General features: G+C 41.6%; 1 protein-coding gene across 6 annotated transcripts in view; it reads right to left on the bottom strand.

Annotated features, from left to right (window-relative positions):
- Window positions 1–12,723, bottom strand: part of Nlg4 (Neuroligin 4) — a 49,402-nt gene that overhangs the window by 23,392 nt on the left and 13,287 nt on the right. For all 6 annotated transcript variants that reach the window (XM_070287086.1, XM_070287088.1, XM_070287083.1 and 3 more), the window contains exons 8-10: window positions 12,265–12,698; window positions 11,824–11,942; window positions 8,572–8,886 (exon numbers count right to left, since the gene is read on the bottom strand). In XM_070287086.1, the coding sequence (XP_070143187.1) occupies window positions 8,572–8,886; window positions 11,824–11,942; window positions 12,265–12,698 (868 nt within the window). The remainder of the gene's footprint in view (window positions 1–8,571; window positions 8,887–11,823; window positions 11,943–12,264; window positions 12,699–12,723) is intronic.

Raw genomic sequence — 12,723 nt, 5'->3', positions numbered from 1 at the left:
AGATATTATTTCATTAAATTTTACCTATACTTATTGTTTAGAGTTTGACAGTTACAGTTTTACATTCCCAGTTTAACATTTTCTCTCCATCTACCGATCGGTTTATATGGCAGCTATATGATATAGTTGTCCGATTTTCATAAAATTCATACGAAAATTCTGAACTAATAAAATAAGCTTATATCTCAGAGTAGATAAAAATAGGTTGAAAAACAACGAAGTTATAATGTTTTTTCTATTAATTTCCCGATCGTTCCTATGACAGCTATAAGATATAGTCGTCCGATTTTCATGAAATTTTTACCGAAATTCTTGAATAATATAAAATGACCATATCTAAAAAATGGTTTAAAAATGTTGATAAACAGCCAAGTTATAAATTTTTTTCTAAAAATTTATCGATCATTTGTATGGGAGCTATATGATATAGTCGTCCGATCCGGCCCGTTCCGACATATATAGCAGTGAGAGTATATAGAAGACTATATGCAAAGTTTCATTCAGATAGCTTTAAAACTGAGGGACTAGTTTGCGTAGAAACGGACAGACGGACAGACGGACAGACGGACAGACGGACATGGCTAGATCGACTTGGCTGTTGATGCTGATCAAGAATATATATACTTTATAGGGTCGGAAAGGTCTCCTTAACTGCGTTGCAAACTTCTGACTGAAATTATAATACCCTGCAAGGGTATAAAAAGGGTTCGTAGTGGATACATTTTGTTTTAAAATAATGTCCAACGTCTTTGAATTCTTTAATATTTAAATGTCCTTTATATATTTAAGCAAACACCATTATGGAAAGTTCGTTCCGCAAAGCTTGAACAGAGACAATCACCATGGTAAACAGAAATCCAAGTACTTCAACACTTTGCCAACCAGACTTAAACTTCTTGCGGAAAAGTTGTTTTTCACGTCTTTCGATTTGTATTTTGTTGGGGTTGCTTTGTTTACGGCGAGGCCCCATCGTTTTCCTTGTGGATTTTTTGGCTTTTAGCTGCATATTTCCGTCGCCCCGACTTGGCCAAGTTGTATAACCAACGGTGCTGAGGTGCTGGCAGACACTTGGGCAGGCAAGACAAGGCGGCACAGTTGGCAAAGTCAACGCTTAAATGAAAAGCATGTCAAAGTATGTCGAGTCCATATGACACTGGGTCTCTGTCGCTTGCCGCCTTCTAGCGAGTCTGGTCTGTTCGGTGGCTTTCCGATCTCCTGTGATTTTCCCGCATTTCGCACACCCACATTTCCCAGCCATCGCTGGGTGTTTTTTGTGGCCTGGCTGCGTCGTCGTCGACTGTCAAGCTGACAGCTGTTTGTCGCATTTCAGGCATTTTATCATCTTCTATTTCCACTTTTTGCCACCGCCCAGTGCTCTCTGTTCGTTCTCTTTTATCTGCCGCATCTCCGTTTTTGTTTCCAGCCCTGGCCGGGTTGTAAGTTTGTTTTGATGGCCGGATTTAGTTCTGCAGCGTTTCTGGCCCGTGCACTAATTGAAATGAACATTTGTTGTCTGTGGTTCAACACTCGCTCATCAGCATTCTACATTAGCCGCCGCAAGTCGCCCTTTCACCTCCGGGGACTGCCCGCCAGCTCCCGTTTGTTCCGTTCTGTTTGTTTGGGTCACAGATTAGTTGTTTGTCTGCCAAAACCGAACTGGGTGGATTAAATTTAAACGCACTGTGCCCCAATCAAGATTTAAAGGGCACAACCACGAAGGAAACTAGGGGAACTGGGTGGAGATCTGGAGGTTCTCATGTCGTGAGAGGTTGGAAATAAACGCACACTGTATTTAAAATAAGTTTACAGTTTTTATAAATTTATGATTTCGTTTCTCGTTTTGGAATTCCAATACATACTCGGTTTGATGATATATATGAATGTGACTTGAACGATTAAAATATTAAATCAACGTTTGAAATAAATGATCTTTCATTTTTGTGCGTTCTAATTATGATATTTTTAATTAGAAGAAGTACTCCTTTTAAAATGAATTGTTAGTCATCAGTTAAATCGGAATAGTTTAGGACTGCATATCGAGAGAAAGAGTCCGATATATCGATAAAAATATACCACCAAATATTTTATTGAAAATATTGCATTTAATCGATAATATAGATCGATTGTATATTATTGATATATAAGAAATATGTTATTTCATTTAAAAGTGTTTTTCACTGATTATATTCAAAACTAAATAGCTTTATCGGATTAAAGAGAGTATGGATTTATCGCACTTATCTATTGTATATCGACCTTCTTGACAATTATCTATACATAAGCGATATATCTTTATTTTCTAGTCTGAGATCCAGGCCCTTCTTTGTCTTACAGTTCACACTTCTAGTCTCATAATATGACATACCACATTTTTCCTTTTAAGATTACAGTACAGATTACAGATTACAGTACTTTTCGGCTTTATTGTAATATACAATAACCCTAAGAAGGAATTGCTTGGACCTGAATTAAAAACTTTAGAGACCTCGTTCAAAACTCTTTGATGAGAATTTGAAACTACTTAACCGTCCTTTTAAGCCACTCTGGTCTGATAATTTTCAGTAAATTTAATTGGAATTTCAGTGTGGAAATCGTTTCGCTTTCATCGTTATGTGACTTTCTCCATCTTTCTCGACCATCTAAAGTCAACATTTCAATAATTTCTAATTTACCCGACTTTGCCCAGAGCTCTCGACTGCTACGCCCACTGCTACAGCCCCGCCCCCTTTGAGCTAATGCATTTTGCATTGGCAAACTTGGAAAAGGGGGAAACATCGTAGGGTGAGACGGTTAAAGGGGGTTGAGGCCATTTAGTTGTTCGACTAGGGGAAAGTAGAAAGTTTCGCCTGAAATTGACTGTCTTAGTTTTGACTTTGAGATAAGCCAGCGTCGGAGGAAGTAAGCCGAAGCGGTTGCTGGTTGCTATGGCATGAAACAAGGACACGCCCATGAGGCACTGCCCCGCCCCCGCAGTCGCCCCCATATAGGGATTTGATGTTTGAGTTGGACTCACTCCTCGTCCGGGTTTGAGGGAAAGACTGAGGCAGAGGCAGCTGCAGCTGCAGTCGCCACAGCTGCGGGGACAGTTTATTAAAAATGGCAAAAACATAAAGAAAACGGGGAAAAACAAGCAGCAAAGTTTGCTGTTAATTTAGAGTAAGTGTTGAAAAAGTTTCCGCCAACGAGTTTTACATAAACTGGTTTAATGACTTCCCATCCGAGAGGAGCGCAGTGGCCAAGGGGGTCGTGCAGTGCATTAAAATTATGCGCTATTTACATTTGTGGCATCTTAGACAGAAGACCCTCTTTCAGCTACAGCTTTCAGCTACCAGCTTCTCCCCCCGGTGAATGTAAACGAGAAATTTATGCCACAGACACTGCCGGGGAAGGGAAGTGTGCAAGACAGGGAAAAAAGGTTACACACACTTAATGCTTATAGAGATTACAGTTGAGTGCATTTCCAAAAGTCAGCACTCGACACAATATAAATTCAAAAGCCAAACCGTATCCCGGCCCGGACGCAATTTCAATAACCAGAGCCCCAGCTGGAGGTCCAAGTTCGGGGCTGGGTCAAATGGAAATGTCATGCCGGGGACAGAATGGCAGCGGAGCGATGGGTTTGGGATGGGAATAAGGATGAGGAGAATGAGGAATGAGGAATGAGGAATGGGGATGTGGACACCCCACAAAAATGCCAACTCTGCAATTTAACTTGCTGCGAGACCACAAAGTGAAGTAAACACTGACTAGGCCGAGGCCAACGCCAAGAGTAAACAGAAATCTTTGCTACCGAAAGTGTTGATTTTCAGCTCGCTCTCCAACAAACAAACCTTCCAAATAACAAGAAAAAAATAAAAATATAGAAAGCCAAAAAACCGAAAACCGAAAAGCAGAGGAGCCGAATAAATAGAAAGAGTTTTCTCCTTTCGGATTTGCTTTTATTTGAGAGGCGCCCCACATGGCGTATGTGGAATATATTTCATTTGGCGTCGAGTTATTAAACAAATGCTCACATGTGCGTACAACTTTGTGACCGCATCTTAAATATTTGACTTTGGATTCATCTCAAATAGCTTGATCATCTGTTCACATGCATACATGAGTGTGAGTTATCTAACCGAATGACTGGGCCCTAAAAATTGAGGTCTGAAAGGACACAATTTAGGGAAACTTGTCCATAACTTATTTGTAAATGTTCGCTTGGCTTTGGGATTTGGCTTTACATTATGGGCACTAATCATCAACTGAAACCTTAATAAATGTTGGAGACTGACAGAAATTGCAAGGTAACTGAACTGAATGTAGGTTTCAAATACTTTCTTTTTCAACAAATAAACATTTGTGTTCACGCCAGAAAGGCGTTTAATTTCGGGAGCCAGTGTGATCCCGTACGCTCTCCTTTTCTCTCCCTCTTCCTCCGGACTTCCAGTCCAAAGAGCTTCCAATCCGCTCTCCCTAGCTTTAATTTCTTTGTATTGTGTTAGTACCAATTTACCTACGACTAAATAAACATCCCGACGCACGTCGCGTAAAACCCCGACAAGTTCTACGTGTTATTATTTATCCGAGTGCATTTCAGCTTAAAGCCGCCCCCCTCCAACATTTGGTCCATCAGAGCCGGATTTCATCCACCAGCAGCTCCGGTGGCTTTAACACCGCACCAGATAAGTCCATTACATTATTGCTGCCGGTCATACAGTTAGGTTTTGCGAAACTCAATTCGTCTTAACTTCTCTGTAAGATTATTGTCTAAATCCAAGTCCGATTGATCCGACACACGGCAGCATAATTTCCAATTCCAAATTCAAAATAATTCGGTTTCCAAATTTTCTACATTTGTGTTTCTGTGCCGAAATCCAAAAGTGTGTGTTTAAATAAATAAATAAATGCAATAGCCACAGTGAGAATTGAATTCCAATAGTTCTCGATTCCTCTTCGTTAACTGTGTTCCCGCTAGCATTTATTTACATTTACATACATATTCAATACAGTTCACTCCACAAAACTACAATCGCTGTCAACATTGACATTTCCCCAAATCGAGAAATTATATCCAAATAATTTCTATACAAGATCTACGGGTTCCAAAATTCATAAAGTGTTTGTTTAAATAAATGCCTAAGCCACAGTAAAACTTTCCAATTACGAATTATTCTTAATTCCTTCTCGTTTACTGTGTTCCCGCTAGCATTTATTTACATTACATACATACTACAAATACAGTCCACTTCACTCCGAAACTTATGTATATTTACAAATTTACAACAATAACTGTCCGCAGCTACTAAAATTATAAATTGATTTAATTCGTACATATATTTGTTTATTTGTTCCCTTGCTCTATCCTGAGCTGCAGTTACATATGTACATACATACATAATCGTCTGCAAGTCGACGCTCCAATATTTGGCAATTTTTTCCGCCTCTCCTTATCTCCGCTATTTTGCACTTGCATACGACAAGTGCACAAATAGACATACACACGTATTGGTTCCAAAATACAACACCGGTCAATCACATAAGTCCAGATCAATAAAATAATTTGTAAATTATTTTATATTAAAATTCCAACTAACGAATTAAGTTAGAAATCCAAGTGCGCTTCCGTATCCGCACTAGTGTGACCGTATTTTCGTAATTCCGTATTTAAGTCAAATATTCTCGATTTAAATTCCATACGAGAAAAATACAATTTTCCACAAATAATTATATATAATAATTATTTCAAAAATAATTATTACGAGTCCGATTGGTTCCTAAATTCCCAATCAAACTTCGACACATAAATTTTAATACCTATTTATAGTAAAAATTATAAAGAAATATCCAGAATGGCTCCTTCAAATTTAGACAAATTTACTTTGATCTGTGACCGTCTAAGTCACTTCGAGTCCCGAGTCTGCAATCCAGCAGCGCCCACTCCATCCAAATACTCTTGCCAAATCCATCTCGACCAAGTCCGAGCGCTATGGGATAAGGTCGAGAAAGAGTACGAAGATTGTTCAGAGCTGATTTCAGTTGGGTTAGAGGGCGCGGAGGACACCTTGCCTATCCTTAAGGCAAAATACGACGACACCTATTCCATTTATGAACGGTGTGCCGCTAAGTTCATGGAACAGATCAACAGTCCAACCTCCTGCGCCCCAAAATTCCTTTCCGTCTGGCTGTCGGCTTCCTTCGTGCGAAACGGAAGTTTTCTCGGGCGATTATCTTCGCTGGCCGACTTTCCGGGACCTTTTCACAGCGGTCTATATCGACAATCCTACGCTGACCCCTGTAGAAAAGTTGTTCTATTTAAATGCCAAGACGAGTGGTGAAGCTCATTCCATAGTTTCAAATTCGCCACTGACCAACGACAGTTTCCGCTCAGCATGGAAAAACCTATCTGAGCGTTTCGAAAATAAACGCGCGTTGGTAAACAGCCAACTGAGGAAATTGTTGAACATTCAGTCCATTGAACGTGAGTCCTCGGCAGCCTTGAAGGAGCTGCAGAATACAATTCAAAATTGTCTCACATCCCTAGCTCTGTCCGGCCTTCCTACGGATAATTGGGACTGCCTCCTGGTTTATTTGTGCTCCACGAAGCTTCCAAAGCTGACGCTTTCCTTATGGGAGCAATCCTTAACAAATAAAACCGATATTCCGTCGTGGCTAGAACTCGATTCTTTCCTTACTGAGCGCCATAGAACTCTGGAAACCATCGATTCTCTCCAGCCTCCTACGATATGCCTCCGTTCGTCTAAACCGACAATCTCCAACCAGTCGCCACGAGTACTACAATCCTTTAGTACGCGGATTGTTCACTTATCCAAAAGATGCGATTTGTGTTCTGCAGAGAACCATCCAGTGCGTAAATGTCCACGCTTCCTTCAAATGACGATAGAAGATCGTACTTCATACATTGAGAAAAAGCAGTTGTGCTTAAATTGCTTTGCAAGCGGTCATCCGCTCCGTAATTGCACAAGCGCCCACAGCTGTCTTACTTGTCACGGTCGGCATCACACATTGTTGCATCCAAGCAACACTTCGTCCAGTGTTCCGAATCCTCGTGATGACGCACCACAAATTCCTGCACCCATCCAAAGGATTTCCTCGTTCTCCACACGAGTGACCACTTCTGCCGATTCCTCCAATTACTGGGTTCCATACGACGATAGCAAGAGCAGACGTTCCCGAGGTATTTTATCCTACCAATGCCGAGTCTGCCAAGGGAACCATCCTCTTCGGAAATGCCACCGGTTTCTGCGCCTTAGCGCTGAGAAACGGCTCCAGGCAGTCATAGAAAAGAAGTACTGCGTCAACTGCCTGGCCCACCACCATTCCGGGGGATCGTGTCGTAGTAAAGACCGATGCCAGTCGTGTGGACAGGATCACCACACTCTTCTCCATGCCAACGAGTGCTCAGCGTTATCCTACGCTTTCCAGAGCTAATCCTTGCTGTTACTTTTGCTGCGTATCCTCGCAAGGGGGGGGGGAGAATGTTCACGCCAGAAAGGCGTTTAATTTCGGGAGCCAGTGTGATCCCGTACGCTCTCCTTTTCTCTCCCTCTTCCTCCGGACTTCCAGTCCAAAGAGCTTCCAATCCGCTCTCCCTAGCTTTAATTTCTTTGTATTGTGTTAGTACCAATTTACCTACGACTAAATAAACATCCCGACGCACGTCGCGTAAAACCCCGACAAGTTCTACGTGTTATTATTTATCCGAGTGCATTTCAGCTTAAAGCCGCCCCCCTCCAACAATTTGTAATCTCAAATTAGTGATATAATTCTTTTATTTAAATAATATAGCTTGCTTAGTATTTTTATTTGTCCGTTTTCCAATCATTACCCTAAAATGCGTAATTATGGTCATGGAATACAAAATGTTACACATTTTTTAAAGTCCATTTAAAGGACTTTTATTTCTTATAAGTATTCCAATCAAAACAGAGTAGCAACTAAGCGTTGAGGCTGAAATCGAAGAAAAGGTTAAGCTCACCCTTATTTTAATTTGTCAGTTTCTGCAGAATTGCAATTAAATAAGCCAAAACCCAAAGGCCAGTCAAGTGTCCTTTCGGCTTGGCCTTTGTCAACCGCATTAAACGACAACTGCAGACTGTACAAAGGCCCAAAAGGGACGAAACCAAAATACAATCTACAAAGGCGATAGGCGTTATTCCTTTGGGCTCGGTTTGCCGTTTTGTGCCGGCTTATTTGTTGTTTTTAGGTATTTAGGTGACAGTGACAAGCCGCAGCCACACAGAACGAAAATAATAACGAAGCCAGGGTATATCAACTTATGAAATGATAATATTTCATTATGATATCGACTAGTTGTAAATTATATCTAACATTAATTCCATTATTGAATTTCAATCGAGCGATGGAAAAGGACGCAGACACTAAGTTAATAAATATTTTATAATAAATAAAACAGCAGTCTTGGACACGAATTATTTACTACGACCTCCACTTTGTAAATGTATTTTTCTAGCTGAGCAAAAATATATGTATACAGACAAGTGTAATTTCTTTCCGTGCAGCCGTATGAATGCGATTCCATGTCTGTGTGTTTGTCTTGGGGCTACTTACCGCCCAATATGCCGTTCAAATAGGCTGAGGCATTCAGGCCGCGTCCCTTCTTCATCATCAATTGCTCATCGATGAGCAGGAGGCGCGACGACGACGAGGAGGAGGATGAGGAGCCGGCGGATCCAGTGGCTGTTGATATGCCGAACGGATCCGGCTTAACGGGTCCCTCGTACAGGTCCATATCATCGTGATTTCGGAACAGATTGTGCCTGGCTATCACATCCTCCATGCCGGCGCGATGGAGCTCTGGTATCAGACGCAGCCAAATCGAGAGTTGATGGGCCCGAAAGTGATTCTTAATGCGCGGTTTCATTCCTGGAATTTAAAGAGTATCCCGTTGGTTAGTAGGGTTCTTTTCGGTTGGGGGTTTTCTTTTTGATTTGCAAACAAAACGGAAAACAAAGGGACGCGCGTCAGGGTAAACATCTTCATTTTCAGTTTCATTTCCATGTGACAGATACCAAAACACACACTCATCCGCCCACGAAGCATGCATGCAAATAGCTCTAATGCTAAACTATTCCATTTGGCCGTTGCTGTTGCTTTTGGGCCACTTTCGAGTCATTTGCATGCCAAAAAGGTGAGCGACAGACACTTGGCTCAATTGAGGCCAGACCTCCTCCTTTCTCGGGTTTCCGGCCCCCCAAGACCCCAGCCCATAGCCTTTAGACCTTAGTCTGTAGTCCTCAGTCTTCAGTCCTAAGGCCTCAATCCTCTGTCCTCAGTACTCAAACCCGATGTCTTGTTTATTTTGGCGGGGTGAAAGCGACATAACTGTTTAATTTTTGATGCCCCCAGCTATTTCTACCAAGAACCTGCCATATGTACTGCAAAAAAGTTTTACTGAAATACAAAAATTAGTTTTAAATTTTAATATGGTATGAAATCACTCTAAAGTACTGCAAGACGATCTCAAAATTATTTAAATGTAAACCAATAAATAGTTAAGAAATATATACCCTTTAAATATAGATAAATATACAATAAATAAATAATATTTTGTTCATTACTTTGGCAATTGGTGGGTAGAATAGAAATAGTAACAATTTTCCTAGTGTCTCCAAATGAAGCTTGCAAAAACCCGACTCTCGTAGCCCACTTGTTTTGAGGGTAAACAAGTTGAGGTATTTCCTCATATCTTCATGTATTTATAAATATCTGAAAAGAACCAGGAATGATTCTCGCTTGAATCCTCCGAAGGCTTACACACACACACACCTTTGAACTTTCGCTCGACACTCGCCCACTGGGAGCGTTCGTGGGGAAATATGAAATTTTGAAAAAGGACTTCTGTTCGCCAAAATCATTCCCCTTGCAATCATCAATCGCAAGTGCAAATCCGAATCCGAAATAAATATTGCAGGCGTTCGGGCTGCTGCTGCATAATTTACGTAGCAAAACCTTTTCAATACTCGGTTTATACATAAGATATGCTTATAGTTCGATGTGTACTACACGCGTTACGTATACGCCGCATATGTGTGACAGCTGCCTTTGTGTGCGAAAGAGATCCCTTTGTGCCGGAGCCCCTGCCTCCGTATTATTTGATTTCGATTTCAGTTTCCTGGCGTATCAAATAAAAACTCTTCACGGCGGAATCCTTTCAACTTGCTTATGTAAAGTGCAGCAAAGCGTGGGGAGGGCGGGTCTGCTGTATAGAATGTCAGCTGTCGCTGTGTGCCGTTTCAATTAAAATCAAACAAAAAGGAGCAAGTAAGGCGAAGGATGGGGAGCGCAGACATATCTTTTGATACGCATCGTCCTTCAATGCTTACATGTGCGTAAAGTGCGTGTCAGCAGGCCCTGTCCCCCTTTTACCAGGATTTTTTCCTCTTAGCTGACTAAATATATATAAAAAAGCCTTTCTGGTGTGCACAATGTAAGGCGAATCCATTGCCATAACCTGTGCGTAATTTTCATAAACCGTTAAGCGCGCGTATCTGTCGCTATCTGTGTAAAGGTGAGCGTGCAAGAGTGTGTGGCTTATTTGTGTGTCAAGTGGGTAGATTGATTTTGATATTAATTTGATCTACATTGAATATAATTCCATTTAAACCGATTTCTATTTGAATTTAAATTTATAAATAAAATTTATGTATCTTACTAAAAGTTTTGGAATACCAAAGAAGGGTATTAAGGATTTTATATGCTTTTTTTTACTTATAAATTAATTTACTACATAAAATGTAATGTACATTTATCTAATAATTCCGTAAATTAAGGTTTATTTGTGTAAACATCCTCTTTTAATTCCAAAAACTCCTTTCACCTTACAAAAAATGTTGTATATTTTGACGATTAGAAACTCCTAGAATGAATTTCCGCCAAAATTCAGGGTATTTGGTAATCCTCACATTATGCAATTAATATGCATATTTCTCTTTCTATCGGCTTTGTGTACTTCTCCCATGTCCCTGTCGCGCTCAAGCACAAAAGGTGTGAAAAATTTGAAATTAATAACATTTTCGTACATTTGACATGAAGCAACGGTGCCATTTTAACGCGGGCATAAAGCTTTATGCCTCGCCCCGAGTTCCGTTCCCCTCACATATCCCAGCCCCAGCCCGCACTTCACGTAATGTTTCGACAATCTCTGGGCGTTTTGATTGCCCTTCATCTACCTGGTGTTGCTTTAGCCCCAGTATATGCTGACAGTCGCCGCTGTGATGCTTATTTTCCTGCTCCACTCAGATTTCGTTCAAGTACTTGTGTGTTAACTCCCTCGTTTTGCAGCCCCTCTGAGCCACCACCACCCCCTCAATTTGCTGTTGTTAGCAAGCTGAGCATGTTCAGGCGTTGCCTTCTTTAAAATTCAAATTAAATTTGATTCTCCCTTTTTTTTTGCAGCTGGCTGTGTGTGCTTAGGCCTTCATTCCCCGTTCTTTTTCTTGTAAATTTGTAGCTTTTATTTGGCATGAATTCCATGAATTCTTTTTACTGCATGCCAAAGTAGCCATACAGCATTTTGGAGGCATTTTTCGGGGGTGAAAGATGTATAAGAAATGTTTTGTAGCTAAAGCCACTTGCATATTAACAAGCTGACCCCCTCCTGCCGGGGACTGTTTTAAATTCAGCCCAAAAAATATTGTTTTATTGAAGACAAGAATCGACTAAAACTTTTAACATAGTATTTACTTCAATTTCCAACTACAAACAAATCACACAGTTCTTTGGAAGCTCAGAAGAAGATTTTGGTTGAATTTCCCCCTCACAGAAATAAAGAAAGTTGGAGAAAAGTTTCTGCTGGCTCACCTATTTCCAAATACTTTTGATGCAGCGGATCATAATTCTCCCAGGTGATGCTGCGGAAGCGGTTGCGCTCCTTTGAGACGGGCAGCGACGAGTCCTGGCGATGGTGTTCGTTTGGATTGCTGAAAATATTAAAGAAAACGTTACACTGTTAATTCTTTGAGGGGAAAGAAACATTGCTTATTTGTAATACAAAATTCATAAATAGTATCCCAATGAAAATATTCTTTTAGGATTTTAGTAAGCCGAGTTGCAGCAGTTCTCCCAAAAACTTTTCGGCCATCCAGTTTACTTGACTTCTTGTGTCATGTCTTGCTTTTGCCCAGTGCATGAGTAAGTCGGACATTTAAGTGGAGCTTAAAGTGCAGACAAGACAGCAGGTGTCCTAAGACTGCTCAGAGACACTTAGGACAGCCGAGGCTCCTGCCCAATCCCCCTACTTACCCGGTGCGCGCAAAGTTCGTCCAGAATATCATCACCGCCTCGGACAGAGCCGTCTCCGATTTGGTGTAGTTTTGCGGAAAGTGACTAAAACCATCGACCAGCGGGGCACCGAAGATGTAGGGCAAGTCCTCGCCGTGCACGGTGCCCATCCTCTGGGGATAGTCTCCGTCCTTTGTCTGGTAGTCAAACACGTAGAAATAACACCGACCCGCGGGCAGCGTGGACCCCGCCGATGTGGAGGCTGCCGCATTGCCACCCGCTGAGCCGGTGGGCGAGGAGGAGCTTACTGGTGGTGGGGAGTTGGCCGCCAGGATATCGCCGGCCCGCACAATAGGGGCCACGAACTGGGCATCGGACAAGGCGGCCACTGCCGTGTCCCGGGTGTTGATCGGATGCTGTGAGGTGCGATCCCAATCCGTGTACTCGTTGACGATCTGGGGAGAGAAAGGAATGGGATTT

Source organism: Drosophila kikkawai, chromosome 3R (assembly GCF_030179895.1).
Source record: "Drosophila kikkawai strain 14028-0561.14 chromosome 3R, DkikHiC1v2, whole genome shotgun sequence".
Classification (NCBI taxonomy): domain Eukaryota; kingdom Metazoa; phylum Arthropoda; class Insecta; order Diptera; family Drosophilidae; genus Drosophila; species Drosophila kikkawai.
This window is presented reverse-complemented; position numbering and strand designations above follow the sequence as displayed.